The sequence below is a fragment of the Dendroctonus ponderosae genome, unplaced genomic scaffold, assembly GCF_020466585.1.
Source record: "Dendroctonus ponderosae isolate FM_Combo_2020 unplaced genomic scaffold, Dpon_F_20191213v2 Dpon_F_20191213_3, whole genome shotgun sequence".
NCBI lineage: Eukaryota > Metazoa > Arthropoda > Insecta > Coleoptera > Curculionidae > Dendroctonus > Dendroctonus ponderosae.
This window is the reverse complement of record NW_026018508.1, coordinates 8,141,097-8,158,992: the sequence shown is the minus strand read 5'-3', so window position 1 is coordinate 8,158,992 and position 17,896 is coordinate 8,141,097. Positions and strand designations below refer to the sequence as shown.

At 32.4% G+C, this 17,896-nt stretch overlaps 1 protein-coding gene across 2 annotated transcripts; it reads right to left on the bottom strand.

Moving 5' to 3' along the window:
• Positions 1 to 2,176: 2,176 nt before the first annotated feature.
• LOC109539965 (calcium channel flower) lies at positions 2,177 to 16,178 on the bottom strand. Of its 2 annotated transcripts, XM_019908050.2 has the most exons (6): positions 16,071 to 16,154; positions 15,895 to 16,015; positions 12,009 to 12,216; positions 11,459 to 11,566; positions 9,492 to 9,655; positions 2,177 to 5,074 (listed from the first exon to the last, which is right to left on the bottom strand). In XM_019908050.2, exons 1-5 carry the CDS (start codon positions 16,071 to 16,073, stop codon positions 9,526 to 9,528), a joined length of 570 nt encoding a protein of 189 aa, XP_019763609.1. In that variant the 5' UTR covers positions 16,074 to 16,154; the 3' UTR covers positions 2,177 to 5,074; positions 9,492 to 9,525. The 2 variants fall into 2 exon arrangements, with proteins under 2 accessions (XP_019763609.1, XP_019763608.1); XM_019908049.2 differs by lacking the exon at positions 9,492 to 9,655 and having other exon boundaries at positions 16,071 to 16,178.
• Positions 16,179 to 17,896: the final 1,718 nt, after the last annotated feature.

The following is a 17,896-nucleotide window of genomic DNA, read 5'->3' as shown; positions in this document are numbered from 1 at the left end:
TTATGCTTTAGATAGTTTCTAGACGTTGGCAAATGATACAATGCAAAATTTTTGGGTTTTTTTTTAACACGAAACGAATAAAGATAATCCGCAAATCTCAAAACGTTTTTTGAAATTTTCCTCATTATCATTTTATTTTTTTTTATACGGTTTTTTTACATCATTTTTATTTACAGGGTGATGTAAAAAAATCAAATTTCTTTGCATTGCAAACATTTTTTTGCTCTGATCTCCATATGCCGTCATTTTTGGTACTTTCTGGTTTTTTTTAACTGATAATTATACGTTTAGAAATTTACTTAGCAATAAATTGAATCAACCATATACCGCCGATAAAGTTCAGTTGAATAAGAAAAGAGCGAGGAGGTGGTGACGAAAATGTTTTATTCACAGTAGAGGATAAACAACAAATTTAAATTGTGAATTTGCGTGCATTTTCAGGTCAGCAAAGGGCATGCAGTTGTAATTTAGTTCCTCTACCAACCAATCTAACTCATGCAAGCATATAACATCATCCTAAAGTGTTCATATAATTACTTGTATAATTAAATGTAACGGATTGTTAGAATGTAATCTTAACTTTAATTCAAAGTATGTCATAATATAAAATTTCGGGAGCAATTCCGATTGGGACAATTTTAATGCAATCCTGTGTATTGAATTTTTATCTTGAGTCGACCATCGGACTTGCATCTTTTTACATGACGTTTCAGCTTCAACTTTAGCTGCAAGTTTTGAAAAACGGCCCAAGAGAAAAAAATTATCGGTGCCAAGACCAAAAAGTTGATTTTTTTTGACATCAGCTGTTAATTAAAAAGGTAGGGGGAAAATTCAAAAAACGTTTTGAAATATGAGGTCTACGTTTGTGTTTTTCATGTTGAAGTTCAAAAAAAATCACAATTTTTTTTGCTCATTTGGGAGCATGCAAAAGTTTCAGCAATTTCACATTGTTTCATTTGCCACTCTGTAGAAACTTTTCCTGGAGAACTATAGTCTTTTGCCATAACACGCACTGATAGAAAAATAATTGGACGTAACAACACTTCAAACAGAAATCAAATCGCTTGCAGCAGTCAGAATTTATCGAGTTCCAACTTTTCTATTTTTTTTCTTCAAAGCATTACCTGGTTCAAAAACGAATAAATGCGGGACCATTTAGCTCAGAACGTGATTAATTTTCAACCGACTTTGATCTTCAAACATGAATATGGAACAGTCGGTTAACATTTTTCAGATCGATTGTATCAGGAAAATGATGAGTTGTGATTATGAGTCTTAAAAACCCATAAACTCTTCAGCTCAGTTCAGCGCCGATTTAAAATCTTCAAACAGTGGAAGAAAAAGCAAGATTTCGCCTTTTTCCTGCGTGGTAAAGATTCTAGGAATTGCGCAAAGAATCGACGTTAGCGGCAAATATATAGGGGAAACTTCGGACTATTGAAACTTCGCACTTTAGTGTCAGTCAAAAGGTGGTTAGTTTGCCAAATTTTGGATCTTCAAATATTGGACGATACAGCGAATTTTTCGTTTTCAGACTAAATTTCTTAGTTTGGGGAAATCTTGCGAACTTCTGAAACTTGCTTAGTTTTTCTGTTATATGGATATTGTTTGAAAATTATCATCGAAATATTTTTTTTTATTTCTGAAACCTTGCGAGATAACGAAGGTAACAATCGACATATTGTTGAAACTTTCGATTTTCACTCTCACACGCTCTTTACCTCAAAACGTACTTAGTTCTTCAGAACAGCAAGTTGGGATCTTGCGAGTTCAGCTTTCAAATTAAAAAAACCTATCGTGGTAAAGAAAGTAAAGACGAATTTATCTGAAAATATTTGAAGATACAGACAGGACTGGTTCAGAACTTAATCAGATTTGCACCGATTTCCAATCTTTAAACAGTAGACGAAATCGGAAGGGAGAGCTGGTTTTCACGCTTTGGAAAGAATCTTTAATTAAGGCACCATAATTCGCGAAAGAAATGGAGTTAAAAGCAGCTAAGTCTTCGAGAAATTAATCTTATTTCATAATTCCAAACGAAGATGAATTCAAAAGTTCAAGAATCGGAAGACAGAGCTGCTTTCGAAGACAAAGTTTTCCCGCTTTGGAAAGAACGGAGCATCAAGTTATCGAGATAACGGAGACGGCTTTACAATAATACAATGATACGCAAAAATATAATACTTTGTTTTATTGCTATAACAGTACATTTTTCGGGTTACATTTCATGTAGCCATGTCATCCTATAATTTGCAATGTTAGAAATTGATCTAATTGAACATGTACATAATAACAATTACATTCAATTACATTTCAATTCAATGCACACTTTAATAACTCTCAAAATCAAAATATTTAATGTATGCAATTATCTTCAAATAAAGGTCGATGTGTGTTACATAAAACTACCGTTTCTTTCTATTACTATTATGTTGCTTAAATTAATTATTTATTTTTAGGTATTACATAACGTTCTAGTAAACTCACAGTATTACGAAATATATATAACTAGTTTAAATATCAGAAAAGGTTTTTGGCAGCTTAAATAAATCCATTTAAAATGGAAGCAATTATATTGTAGCTGAGTTTACGACCACACTTGGAAAAATTGTAAATATTCAAATAAAAAATTTTCAGTCATTTACCTTCAAAGCAATCTCAAGTATACATAATAAATAGAAACATGCAGTCTACCTCCAGTTCCGTCTACTGGGAACTTTCATCGATTGATTTGCAACATCTTTAAAAAAATTTCACATTTTACTCTTTTATTTGAGTGAAAACTGTACGTGGCATATTGGAACGGCATTGAGACTTCATGGCTCACAGTGTGAACATTATCATTTGCTAACATTTTTAACAAACTATTTGGAAAACTCAACTTGTTGCTTCAGGCATTATTTAAATACACAAGATAACATTACTAACGAAGTAATAGTACTTTTCATTAATTGAAGAAAAAAGCTTAGATAAGGATAAGTCTTTTCTAAACTTAAGAATCCGAACTTTTTATTGTATTATTTGAAACCTGAAAGCCGAAAAAACAAGTAAAGATTGTTTCAAGTGTTAAGTTATAAATTAAAAATATTTTTACGTAATTTATAAACGTGTCGTAATAGTTTCGCGTAATTCCTTATATTTTAACTGCTTTTAGGCGCCAGAACAAAATTTACAAAATATAATACCTCGCACAGATTGTGATAAAAATCTTTTGGAATCTGGAAAATAGTATAAAATGTTAAAATATCACAAATTATTTCCGGTCATCTTCAAAATTAAAATTTAGTTTTAAACGATTAACTGTGCTAAGAGCTATTAAATAACTTTGTTTAGTGTTCGCTCTGCATATAATAAACTTGGAAACCAATTTTTATGACATGTAATTAATGCACTAACATTATGCAGTTGATAAAGGTCATTATATTTTCATCTGTATTCAAACAACTATAATAAGTTTAATCACTATTCAAATAAAAGCAAAATATATTTGATTGATCATTAAAAACATACGATATGTAGACTGGAATTCCTCATTCGGAAACCGAGATGGAATGTTAATTTAGCATGTCTTTTTGAATGTTGTAGCGCCAATAATTCTTACTTAATAGAAAGTAAAATTTATTGTATTAATAAATAACCAATTGAGCAGGGATATACTACATACAACAATATAGAAAATATAATCACATATACCGGGAGTTATAACCAAAATTACTTTTACTGACCCTCTCTACAGGAGTAAGCGAACATAATCTCTTCAGCAAGCACGCAAAGTAGGTATTTAGAGAATTAGACACACCGTATAATACGTAATTTAATTAGACTAAAGTACACACCAATACACGCATAAACCACAGTCTTAAAATGCTTATGATTAAAATTGATGAATTAAATTGAAATAATAGGCAATATTTACTAAGAAATCAAAAGGGTAAGAAATTCAACCACACAATTTATAAAATTTGTGACCAAATAAAAACAAGTAATTGGAGTAGTCACAGTCAAATACTTCCATTTTTTCGACACACAATTAAAATGTGTCTCACATATAATAAATGGTTGTGTAATTATTTAATTTAAATTTTGAAATTATAAGCTCAAACCCAGTAGCGCACAGCACTCCTATAATTGACAGTTTATGTATTATAAATTATATGAATAAATACAACTATAGCCTATAATCTCGCACTGTATTTAAGTTAACTTAGAAGTATACATTATGTACACCCATAATTTTGGTTTGTTTCTTGATCGAGATTCGTATACTTACGAGCCTCGTTCAAGAAAAGTTCTTCAATAAGGACTTCCTTCATCAACGAAAGACTTTCAAAACCATTTATAATCAAAGAAAAGCTGATAAAACAAAACAAATTAGTCCTGAAAGGAGTTGTTTCAAATAAATGACTATTTTTTTAAATTACAAGTAAATTTAAAAATTAACGATGGGCAAATATTCTCTATAAAATGAGCAAACTTGTTGAAGTTTGAGATCATATATCCGCCTATTTTATTTTATTTGAAACAACGGAAACATACAAATAAATATATTATACTTCTTACTGTAATCTCCCTTTGGTAGGCACTAAAACTATAAACTTAAGTGAATAAATAAAGATAAAATAAAACAATCTAATACTGAGCAAAACAGAAACCGTAACGACAATAATTCATTAAAACAAATTAGAATTATAGTGGACCCTTCCCCATATTCTTCCGGCTAAATCTGCCTTGCTTCACCAGTTCTACTCCATACAAAAAAAAACAAATTAACTAGACTTAAATATCCCCAAATTATGCATATGTTTATACATGTATTATTTGGAGATTTCTTGATGGAAGGAGGATTTTAAGTGTTGTTAGACGTATTTTGACGCAAAGGTAAAATGAAAGGAACCTGAAAATAATCCATATATATCACGGTCAAACATTACTGTCAAAAACAGGGGCTCCTGTAAAGCTGATTGGTTGAGCATTTGCTACAAGGTTGGAACGCATGCTGGTTGATGTTACGCCGCCAGGTTGCCGGCTTGCTTCAGCTGCGGCCGCTGCTTGACGCATCTCCTCAGCGGTCGCTCTATACAAATAAAGTAGAATTATACACAATCTAAAGTAATTGGCTTGAAAAAAGTAATATTTGTTTGCTGAATGGACCGTGACATATTAATTTAACTTCTATTGTATTCTATCCATTTTCTAGATAAGCTATTTATGCAAGCAAATGTTACTTTCATTTGGACAACTCGGCAAGTACAATTTACAGCCTTTTTAAACGACTCTTACTCTGAAATGTATTCAAATGGCAAATTGAAACACTGGGCTTTCAAATTTTAAAATAAGAAAAAATATAATACAATAAACAGGATTAGTTTGCCCCAGGCTTCTGAAATGTCCAATTTAATAAAAACGATTTTGGAATGTCGTCCTTACTTGACTGATACCTTTGCACAAATATGCTAATTAGGTTTTTTTATTTGAACAAATCTTACTGGTAACCCTGTGTAAAAGAACTTCTGTCGAATAATGAGAAATTTAAGTTGAAACGAAATTTATATTAGAATTGATTAAAGTTGACTTAGTTTAGTCGGTCTAAACATTTGCAATTTGTTAGGTGGATGCTTCATTTTGATTTCATGTTCATTTAGTTAGCTTCTCTAAAGTCACCACTGCTATTTTTTATTCCGGAGTGAAAACAGTGTACAGAATGTTTAAAAAAGTTAACCATGGTTTAACATTTAGACTTATTTGATTTCAAAAGCTAGTTCTATTTTATTGTTGATTAGTTTTGATTTTTCCAGTGCAAGCCTTACTTTATTAAATGCAAGGAAAATTATTCTATAAAATAATTGGAAAATTTACTATTTCGAAATATACGTAACAATTTGGAGAGTAGAATACATTAATATCAATCGGGGGAAGCTGATGTGCTGCATCTGCTATAACATTGCTGTAACTAGAAGCGTAAAGCGCTTAATGGATTCAATATAAGCTTATTTGCGTTATGTTCTATTCTTCGACATTATAAGCTGACAATGTTTGCTTTGTATAAAGTTGATCGTATAAGCTACATAATAGAATGGTTTCTAAGTCTTAATAATGCCGAACTATTTTTTCAACTAGATAATGTTTTCTACAAGCAAATATTTAAACTGTTTCGGCTCAAACAGATACACCCAAAATTAATAGGACAAAAAGTAAATAATTATGCTACGTATACAGGATCTCCGACTATTATCTACGTGAATCCGAAACTCGAAAAATACAGTTGTAATAATTCCGAAATTTACAAATTGTGCTAAAGCATCTAATATACTCTAATAAGCGTATTTATGTATCTAAAACACTTTCAAGCCAGCAACACAATTTCAGTGATGCTTGAAGTAGACCTCAAATTTATTTCCAAGTTTCCAATCCTTTTTTTTATAAGCACATGATGACAAGGGTACTGCGTATCGATTTAGGTATCGCGCCGCGTAAACTGACCAAGTCCCCCAAAGCCACCCAAACAGGTGCACTAAAATGCCTTTTTAATGGCCAAGTTTCCTAAAGGATTCTGATAAAATTTTTGGCTCGGATTAAAAGTGCATTTACCAAAAATTGTTATTATAGACTTGGTCAGTTTCAGCTCGAAGCCCATCGAAATCCATAAAATCCCTTACATTTTTGAAATTGCAAAACTATTTTCAAGATTCAAGATATTTCAAGAGTGTTCAACTTCAAAAATAAGTATCATTTTTCATTATCTTGCCTATACCTTAAATAAACGGATTTCATTTTATTTCGAAAAAAAAACACTTTTTATTGCTTAGCATTACGATGTGTATTAAATAATCACCAAGTTGTTAATGCTTTATGGTTTAGGTTATTAATTATTTAATTATTGTCATCCTTTTATTTTAAAATGTGGGTTTCAACAAAAATATTACTTGATAAAAATTAAAAACTTTTCATTGTGAAACTGAACAAGCTTCTGTGAGAAAAATGAGAAATGGAAAAAATATCACCAGTGCGTGCATCTAAAACGTGTTCTTCGTCTAAAACTTTGTGCTTCTACATAATTTAATAGTCCATGAGCTTCTCCGATTTTATTGTTCTCTATTACTTCTACAACTTCTTGATTTAGTATTTTAGAACGTCTATCTATATAGATCTGTGATGATATCCATTAGTGTCGTGTCAATATAGCAAGGGATATGTGTTTGTCCTATTTTCACCTACTACTTTCTTTATTTTCTTAAGTACAGCGAAATTATATTTTTTCTTTCTAACAGTTGATATTTTGCTATTCATCAATTGCTTCTTAATCTTCGAAGTCTCCCCTGCATATCTCTGTTAACTTTTTTGTACTTTTGTAAATTTGTGTGGTCTTCTTTCCTCCACCATTTGCAGTATTTCGTCTGTCACTCAAAAATGTCTCTTCCTTCTCTCTTGGTTGTCCAGAACTGCCCTTAAATTTACTCTCTTCCTATGTTGATCTGTATCTTTAGTATTCCTTTCATTTATTCTTATACTTTATCTATTCAAATTCAGAATATCAACCCAACGGCACACAGTGTCACATTTTGATTTTACTTGTTTTAAAATCAATCAACTTTTGACTTAATCGATGAATTATCGTATTTTTTTTATGAAGCTCAGGTAATCAGTAATCTTAGAGAAATATTAAATAAGGCCATTTAAATATACTTAGAGGTCAGGAAAAATTGGCGAAGTTGATAATGTTTACAAATATCTAACAACACTTACTTTATTTTAATAAATATTGTATTTTTATAATTTGTAAACTTAATATTCGATGTACCAAATTATACCCGACTTGCTTTAGATTATAAACGTTCGTTGAAAGTTGTTTTCCTTTTCATAAATGACTCTTTTTAATTTCTGAGGATCTACTACAAAGCTTCATTTWWAAAAAATCACAATGATTTAACGATCAAAAGTTATTTTATTTTTAAACAAGAAAAACCAAAATTTTACATTGTGCGRCGGSGGGCTGTTAAAGGCCATGAAAAATATTTCAAATATTTGTCCAATTAGGTGATTTTTTGATATCGGATATAATAAGATTATTCAATTTGGAGTCAGTTTGCTACTTGAGATTTTTTCACCTCTTAAAATTGGAGCGAAGAACTTGTAAAAGCACTGTATCTTTCATATGTTSTATCAAATTMTTTCCATTTTATTGCTAAAGACTGAGTTTGGTGATCAGTTAGCGTTTCAGATTGCTGTCTGCAAAAAACTCATTGGGACCCATTGCGTTTGCTTGAATGGGCATTAAATTTGCACAATTTTCCAGCGGAAAGTTCGTTTTTATATTTTCATTCGTTAGACCTAACTAATTCTATTTGAAAAAATATTGCCGTTTAACAAGGTATTTTTTACTTTAAGTCATAAAACAATGGACAAGTTTKGAATTATTAATAAAAAAATAATTCATRATYAKTTAAATTGCGWTTCACAACGAAATGCTGTACTTAATTACATCTGATTAAGTCATGAATTCTTGAAATAAGCAAAATGCGAAGAAGTTTTATAACTATTTGACATCCATTAATTGTTTTAGAAACAATAGTTCGATTCCTAATAATTGTTTTAAAGGATGGTTTCTTGTAATAAAATGTCAAAGAATATGAAATAATTTATCGTCATTTCGAGCACGTTGAAATATCGTTACAAATTATTGTAAAAGTTAATTTGAGCAAATATTRACATATTGACTTCATCAAAATGAAGCTCATTTAATGSCCATCGGACGWTTCAAACCATGCCCAACGGACGACAAGATTYAAAGGAAGTATGGATTTACATTTAGTTTTTTTGTATGAACTTCAAGAATCTGAAACATTAACCAAAAGCACACCCTACAAAACTTGRCCTGAAATTATAACACACCACCGGAATCAGATTGTAACAGCTATAAAATTCCCTTTCAAGCAAGTATARAATGAGCAAAATTGAATAGAACATGAGGAAGATGTGCTATCACTGTTCCTACATTCTCGTTTGACGAGATACGAAAAAATATCCAGTAGCCAGCTGATGCTAAATGGAATAATCTTTATGTTATTGAATTTTATATCGGGTGTGATGATATCCGATATCAAAACAGTACGTAGATGGACAAATATCTTAAATAATTTCAATTAGTTGATTTGCCATTGCACTTTGGCCTTCCAGCGGGTAAACAATTTCCAGTGTTTCTATTGACCGATTTATCAAATTCTTTTTTCTTAAAACTCTTGGAGCAGTTCTAATTGAACTATGGGGAAAGCCATTCTTAGCTGAACACGCTGCACAAGAAACTATGATCAACATAGTATCTAGAGGGTTTGAATACCATAAATATCAAAAAGTGTTTGAATTTTCTATACGAACGAAAATAATATAATCTTTTTGGTCAGTTGATGAAAAACAGGCTTCAGCTACGTACAAAATACGCTAAGCAAATAGCTCTATAAGCATGCAGTAAGGCAAGCAAATAATTAATTCCATACACTGATATGATTAGTAGTCGTAAGCGATTCCACTTTACGTCGGGCGCCACACATCAGGATCTTCCACAAGTGTGGCCCGTTGGTGATCTACATGTCCTCCCAAGCCTGAAGGTGAGGTCGCCATTTGCGGCGAAGCAACAGCTGCCATGTCCTCTCTCGAAGCCCTTTTATTAGTGATGTTAGAAACCATTATTCAATGAAGCTTTTTAACAATGCTTGTTAAACCAAACCTCTTAAAGTAAGCAAAAAACTTGCATATTGTGACACACTTTATAGACGTGTGGCTGCGGACTAGTTATTTAACTAAATCCGAATAAATAAATGCCGGGCTAATTGCAAGTGTTAAACTTTTGATGAGTTAGAACGTCAGAATCAGTAAGGCAACATTCAACGCGCACACTGTTTGCTTTTGAGTGGAACACGAATCTACAGGCATGTTTTAGAAATAAAAGAAAATAAGGTGTAGACATGTATGGGTACAAGTAGATCGCAAATTTCTATTCAATGACACGCTTTAATTCGGTTAAAGCTCCTACAACCTTAATTTAATATATCGATAATATATTTCTTATGTACATTTATAGAACTTTCTTGACAAAATTTCTCCTTTTGGGACCGGAAAACATTTGAAAAACTTACCTATGATTGGTAAATATGAACGTTCTTTTAGGTCTTTGCCTTCTTGAAACCTTAAATTTGTCTGAATTATTTTGTACATTTGCGAGAGTGGTATGTATTGAGATAAGCAGAAATAGTTTTAATTTTTCACTAGTTTACTAGGTGTTATATACTTATGGCTTTATTAGGCTTTGGTAAATGTTGCTACTGTTGTTGGTATCTGTTTGAAACAAATTATCATAAAAAATTACACAAATTATCATAAAAGAAGAATCCAAGAAATGATACAAATAATGCATATTTTTGCAAAAGCAGTAAATTTCAGATCAGATACCGACAACCTTAGCAACATTTTCCAAAACCCTAATAAAGCCATAAGTATAGAACACCCAGTGCACTAGTGAAAATATAAAACTATTTCTGCTTATCTCAATACATACATCCATTCTCGCAAATCTGGAAAATAATTCAGATAAATTTAAGGTTTCAAGAAGGCAAAGACCTAAAAGAACGTTAATATTTACCAATCATGAGATAAGTTTTTCAAATGTTTTGCTCTCCCAAAAGAAAGACTTTTTTCCCTCAAGAACTGATAAATGTTTTAACACTTTATAAATTATAGTTTTTATACAACATGTTTTAATTGTGAATTAAATTTGTGAATTTTGAAAATTGTGAATTTAATGCGGTGTTTGTAGCTTGTGTAAATTTTAAATCTGATGAAGACGCCGTTGTCTCGCCGAAACGTAATGAAATAAACGATATTCAAAATGTTTACTTCACACTTTGACTGAGACCCAGGAAAGATCAGAATATAATAACGCATAAAGCTTAAATCTGTTTAAGGAAGATAAATTTTTAACTACCGTTAAATAAAATAAATATTGCTTAGCAGAAGGCCTGAAGAATAAAAGCGAAGAAAGAAAAAGTTGCTTTATTTATGGCTTTAGGTGACATTCTGAAGACGCAGGCGAAACGCGTATGTTAGAAGTTAAACTCAGACGGCAACTAATAAATTCGAAACTGGTTCTACGAGAGGTTGAGGATGGTGAAGTTAGAATCATCGGAGTAAATCGACAACAAACGTCACCTAATAAATATATACCAATATTTTAAAAATTATTTTATGTAAAATGTTCTCCAATTAATTAAGTTTAACATTTAGTTACGGTTTTCAACCACAACTTGCAACACTGAAAAGCGTTTTAGTTCGGTTACTTACATTTTTTTGCAAATGGGTTACATCAAAATAATAATGATACGTGTGATTAAAAATATATAATAAATCCATTGAAACGAGGAATTATTATCATCAACATCATACAAGAATTTAAAAGGTGTGTACTTACTTCTTTCCCAAAGCCATCATTCCATAAAGGACACCAGTTCCAAAAATTAGTCCACTTCCCAAAATAATGGTAACTGAGGGTTCAATTATAATTGGTGGTATCGCAAGGCTTGAAGTAAAATAGTTCAAAGTTAGACAAATCTTTAAACTTAATGTAGGTTCTCACGAAATAGAGCTACTAATATCATACTAATACAAGAGAGAAGAGAAGAGAACAGACTTTACAAATACAAAATACAATTCTTAATAGACCAGTCAGATTAGACTTGTTTCGGGCGCTAAATGAATGAAGGTAAAAGATTATTGGAAGTTATTCGGAACGAAGTCAAAATATTGGGACAATGGTGCCCCAATAGTGTAGTATAGACAATATCCGGCTGTGGAACATTGCTTAAATAATCAAGGAAAGTGCGAAAACCCGTTTTTGGCGCATAACTTTTGAACTGTCGATGTAATTTAAGTTTAATACTTTTTCCAACTAACTTAAAATCTCGAGATAAAAACTCATATAAGCTGACAGGAACATCTTTAGTGTATTAAACTGTACTTACACCACATATCCTGCAGCTCTGTTCCAAAAAGGCCTCGAATCCACAAAATCGCTCATTCTTTGCACGTTTTCGACAAACATGCAACAGCATGGAGCCTCAACACATAAGACTATGAAACCAACCACTACTTGCAACATTCCCGCAATTAGAGCGCTTACGTTGACTACGAGTATACCAAGACAACTCCACACTCCCAGGAAAACGGCAACTAGAAAAGAAAAACAAAATAACTGCACATTTATTTAATTGCTGGGTATTATATTTGTTTTTGTCATAGAGACTGGGTCTTGGCAGTGGTACGAAAATAGAAACGCTTTTCAGCCACCAAGCTTTCGGTAATGTATTTTTTCTTCATAAGGGCTAGAAAGATTAAATAACATCATACATCATACAAACTTTATTTTAGCACCTAAAAAAAAGAAAATTGCCACATCACTGTTTCTCTATAGAAAAGTATTTTCTGTCAGGCAAACAGTCAGCTAGTGTGAATTTGTTTCGGATGGCTCTTTTAGTGGATACAGGCGAAATTAGAAAATTAATCGAAAAGGGCAAACTTTATTTGGAAATAGGCACATTTTGGCTAATTAAGGCATGAGATCTGCGGCTAGCAGATAAAGCAATGAGCCAGAAGAGATTGAAATAAATTTAATACAAAAAGAGCGAAAATGATCATAACTCATTTTGAATAATTCTTAAAATAAGAATGTGAATAAGAAAGTGATAAGAATGAAATTTCGTTGGTTTCTATCATCGCTCGGAAGTTGAGCAACAGTTTCATTTGTAAGCGATTTCCTCGCAGTTTTTTGTTCAGGCAATATTTTAGAAAAACAAAATTAATTCGCTTATTAATTTTAGTTTTAGCGTTCCGCATTTACTCCTGCAGTTGAATGAAATTCAGACAAATATAAATGGCCTACAATGTAACATTAAGTTAGTGAAAGATGGGCGTTTGGAGTTTTTCCGTTTAGTTGTTGACTTTCGTAAGTTGGAACGGGAAATTTGTCTTTGGAAATATTGCCATGCGAACACGCACTTTCCACAAAAATGTCAACAATAAACAAACTGAAATCGAACTGCCAAATAAAGAAATGAATCATCGAAAGGGCAAACGAGCAAACGATTATATGGTCGATAGTGCCGACGAAACCGGTCGATAGTGCCGACGAAACCGGTCGATAGTCCTTTGTGTCGTGTGAATCGCGTTCTTAGATGGGAAATGTACAGGGTTATTCACGCTAAACGGCACGGAAGTTTGCGACTAAACAGTTTGATTTTTATAACGTATTATTTTATGAATTGGAAAACGCCTACCGGGCGCACATTCTCAAAATATTTTTGTAATGTACAGGTTGTCCCAAAAGCCCTAAAAGTATCAAAGTTGTGTTTTTATAATGAAATACTCTATATGTTATTGCATTTTTGGATTATCTCAGCAAAATAAGTGTTTTGCAAAATTGTGTTTTTAATAAAGTTTATAATAGGTACCTAAATCTTAAGGTTTTTTAAATAATCCAAATTTTATCAAAATCTGATCTAATTTTCATGTGTCAAATACTTTGATACAGTCAAACCATTGATAATAAACTTACCATGGCATACGGGATGTCCACAAATTTAAATTAATCAGATAAGAACTTAAGTGGCTATAACTTGATTAATTTAAATACAACCCCATATTTTTAACTTACCAGGAAATGCAATTTTTAATTACCTATCGAATGGTATTACATTACAAAGATATTTTTATAATGTGCGCCCGGCAGGCGTCTGCCAATTCATAAAATAATACTTTTTAATCAAACGGTTTAGCAGCAAACTTCCGTGCCGTATAGCGTGAAAAACCCTGTAGAATCCGTGTGTCCTAAGTGTACACTTGTGAACTTTTTGAAGATTAATGGATAGAAATTGACGAATGGGGCGCCAGCTTGCAGAAAGCTAGTAAGAACGATCTCTAAACTATAAATCCTTTAGCTTGAACTGAGTTTAGTTTTCCGTCAAGCAACTGAAGTTTTATGGATTCTTTATATTTCTCTATCTTTGCTTTGCTAATTGCAAATAAGTTTGACTTTGGACATAGTTCCTGCTGTACTAAAGACATTTTCTTCTTTCTTTCTAGGTGGCACTACGCAGATTTCGGTAAGTTTAGCATTAGTTTGCCCTTGGTTACATGTAGATGTAGAACTTTTAGCTCCATATTCATCAACTAACTTGTAGTGTGGATTTGGTATTGGTTCTTTCGTAGTTAATTTTTAAACTTTGGGAATATTTTGGGCGGCTTCGTATTTTTACACCAGGTTCATCTGAAGCTTTTCTCTTAAGAACCGCTTCAGCCTTGGAAGCTTAGGTTCCAGTTTTAAGTTTTTCCTCCTTTTTTCGAGTCCTGTGAGTTCGGTACAAAACGACAATCGCTAGCGTCTTTTAGACGCTGCGTCTAACCTTGACAATGAAACAAGTTCCATCTTCGGCGACTATCGCCCGCAGTCACTAATAGCAGCTACAAAAAGTCGCTCGAGTGCGCGACTGTATTTAAAATAATGAGTTACATTTTTAGCGTCCAAACTCTCGCGTCGTCTGCCGGTGTCCTAACACTATATTGAGGTTCGCTTTTGTGTTGTTGCGTATCTGTGCGCTAATGAGTCGCACTCATCGCGTCTCACTGCGCCCCACTTAAGAATTACGGTTATCATTTAACCTAAGGGCAGATTGCGAATTAATGCTTTACGAGGCCCCTCAAAAATGCATTGCCGAATAGGTGGATTGTAGCGTAAGTGGATTGTAAACGGACCTTTACCTTCGCCAGATACTAATTCCATGAACTAGTGAAAGGTAGATAATATTAATGATTCGCGATAAAAAAAATAAATTACATTGAAGACATTTTCTCAAAAGTTCCGAAATGTATTGCAATGAACGGAGAATATTTTGAAAATACGTTATAATGTTTTATTTTTTTACTAGTGTTTTATTAATTTCTTAAAGTATGCTACATAATTTTAGATTTTAGAGAAAGTTTTGCTGGTTGGCATAATTGCGTTAAAAATGAAACTTATGACTGGATTTGCTACGATTCCAATTAAATATTAAGCTTGAGAGTGATTAAAACTTTGAAGAGGCTTTTCGAGTCGTGTGAAGAGCACGTTTTGTCTAATATTTTCTAATCTTTACAAGCGCATATTCCTTTTTGCAATATTTGACGTGTCAAAAAAGATATGCAGAAAACAAAATTTTTATTCTACGTAAAGTGCCATCTAATGCAGAAACACACTAAGCTAAAACTTTGTTCCGATTTTCGATTTAAGCCGCCAAGAAATGTCCGGAATATGTCAAAAATTAAAGAACAAAAATTTAACTTAATGAGCAGCAGCAATATTAAAATTTTGGATTTTTGCTGCATGATTTACTACCATTATTTCAGCATGTAGAATCGCCCTTAAAAATTTCTTAACGCAGTCTTCGAACACCCCGTATATCGCTATAGTGTTACAATTTAGATTAAATTCTAGACGGTTCTCATACTTTCGAGAGTGTACAATATGCAGCAAGTACCTTTTATTATATCTGTTTAATATTTCATCCGTTCTCAAAGCTCCATAGCTCAGTTTATAATGTTTTTAGCACTGATAAAGGTAAAAAATCAATTCTTTTATTTTCGTCTTTTCTATCTGTAATCTCTATTTTCTTGCCACTGTCCAGACGGAATCCCCAAGACAACTAATTCAATTAATCTTGAAAAGGCCACGAAATTATCTCTGAATTTAATAAGTTTATTTTTGTTTGCGTATGTCGTCAAACTGAACAATGCCTTTACGCATATAATGATCACTTTGTTGTTGATCCAAACATTTGAAGATTTAACAGATCACAATGTTTGATATCTTGCACTTACGGATTCCACCTACTGTTCCCAGCCCCCTGCCAGCAAATTTTAACCACCAGGGTATTTCATCTTTAGACACCGGATCTTGGCCCGGTCTGACCATTAGTGCGGAAATTTTGTCCTGAAAAGACTATTAAAAATGCCATTTAGGTAAACTGTTGCCTTAAATTCCTTAATTTATTTACCATTTTTTTCGCAACGATTGTAGTTATCGACGAACAACACAAAAATCCTAACGTCAAGCGGTGACATGTGACATTAAAACCACAGATCCCAGAGGTTATAAATTGTAGAATGCTATTAGTCTCTTGTTCCCAGCGGCTGCTTTCGAAACTAGACTCGAATTGCTTACAGAAGAAAACTTCTTTACTGATTGGGCTGATCAAAATTTAGCGGGAAATTTGAATTTAGTTTATGATCTTTGCGATTTCGTCTTAAATTTGAATAATATTGGAGGCACCTCATAATGCCATGTAATTGTAATGTTATACTAGTCCTTCAATTAACATCACAATTAAAGAGCAAAATAACAAAAAACGTCAAAATAATTTTTGTGATGCAGAAAAACGGGACAAACTTTTCCAATAGGCATAAATCTGAAATTATTTGTTAGAAAAAATAATGGTATTTTCTTTAATTTCATCTAAGAACAGTTTTTTGAACAGGATACGGCAATCGAGTTCATAGACTTACCCTAATAGAAAAAGTTGCATGTGCTAATTTCATGTGTAAGAAGCAATTTAAAGTTTAAAGCCTCGATTGCCAAAAATATTTAAAGGCTAACAAATAATAACTTCTTGTAATTGTACAATTAGAACCATACAGCTTAGAAGTATTTTGTTCTAAATTTAATATTTAAAAGATAAGGTGTGGTGTGTGCGAATTTTGGGTCAAGAGCACTAATGATCGACAGCATAGAATCAATAAAATAATTTGATTATTTTTCGTTCCATTACAAAGAAAAGTGAATTTTTCATCTTCAAAATGAAATATATCATGATTTCCAACAGTATGATCTTGAAGTACTTACATTCATGTACAATGCGATTTAATGCTGTATGTTTAGGTTTTTATTTTAAATCTACTTTGTTTAAGTAAATATTCGAATACTTTCTATATTTCTTCTTTATACTGGTTTACGATTCATGTAAGCATAATATTAACATGAAGAGTTATTATTATCAATATTTAAGGAAAGTTCCTCGGTGACAAATGCTAAAAACTAGTAGAAAAATATTATTAAATACTAGGTTTGGTCAAAACTTTAAAGTGATTTTCTATGTCGGGTATACTAAGCATGGAAAACACTGTGTTATGTGGCGCATTTGTCTTAATACCGCTCTGGGTGTCACGGTGTTGAGAAACCTCGCGCTTCACGGACCAACACCATGCATGACACTTAACATTTTAACCACATTTATGACAGCAGATTTCGGATTACCAGTTCATAAAATGTGCTTGAGTCATGGGTCTACTGTATTATGAATTGCGCTGACACGGTATCGGTATCATTGCGTAAACACCTCGAAATTCACTATGTTGTCAATGCCTAGGGTGTACATGCTTATTTCTACCAAATTAAGGCTTAATATTTGCTTGAGTAATGCCTTCAGTATGACATCAGATGTTCACTAGCGGTTACTCTCACTTTCTCAGAAGAATCAATTCGTTTATAATAAACAAATGACTGCTTCACGCACCTTTCGTATCCACAAAGAAGGTAAACTTTATGCAAAAATCCTTTATTCTCTCTTAATCTACCTGCATATATTACCGGCAATATCATGGTTTCTGCAATTTTTTAAGAATATAATTGCCGGTGAGTAACACATAAATATTTAAAACTCCAAAGTAGTGAAAAGATTTCGTCAAACTGGATTGTTTTCCGCAAAGGAAACTTGCTTCAGGAGCAGCTCCGACTGGTGCAAGTATTTCTTTATTTTTCTTATAAGTTCTATTGTTTTTTAGAAGCTCTGCAGTACTGCAGCGCTCATGTTTAGGTTCAACCGCT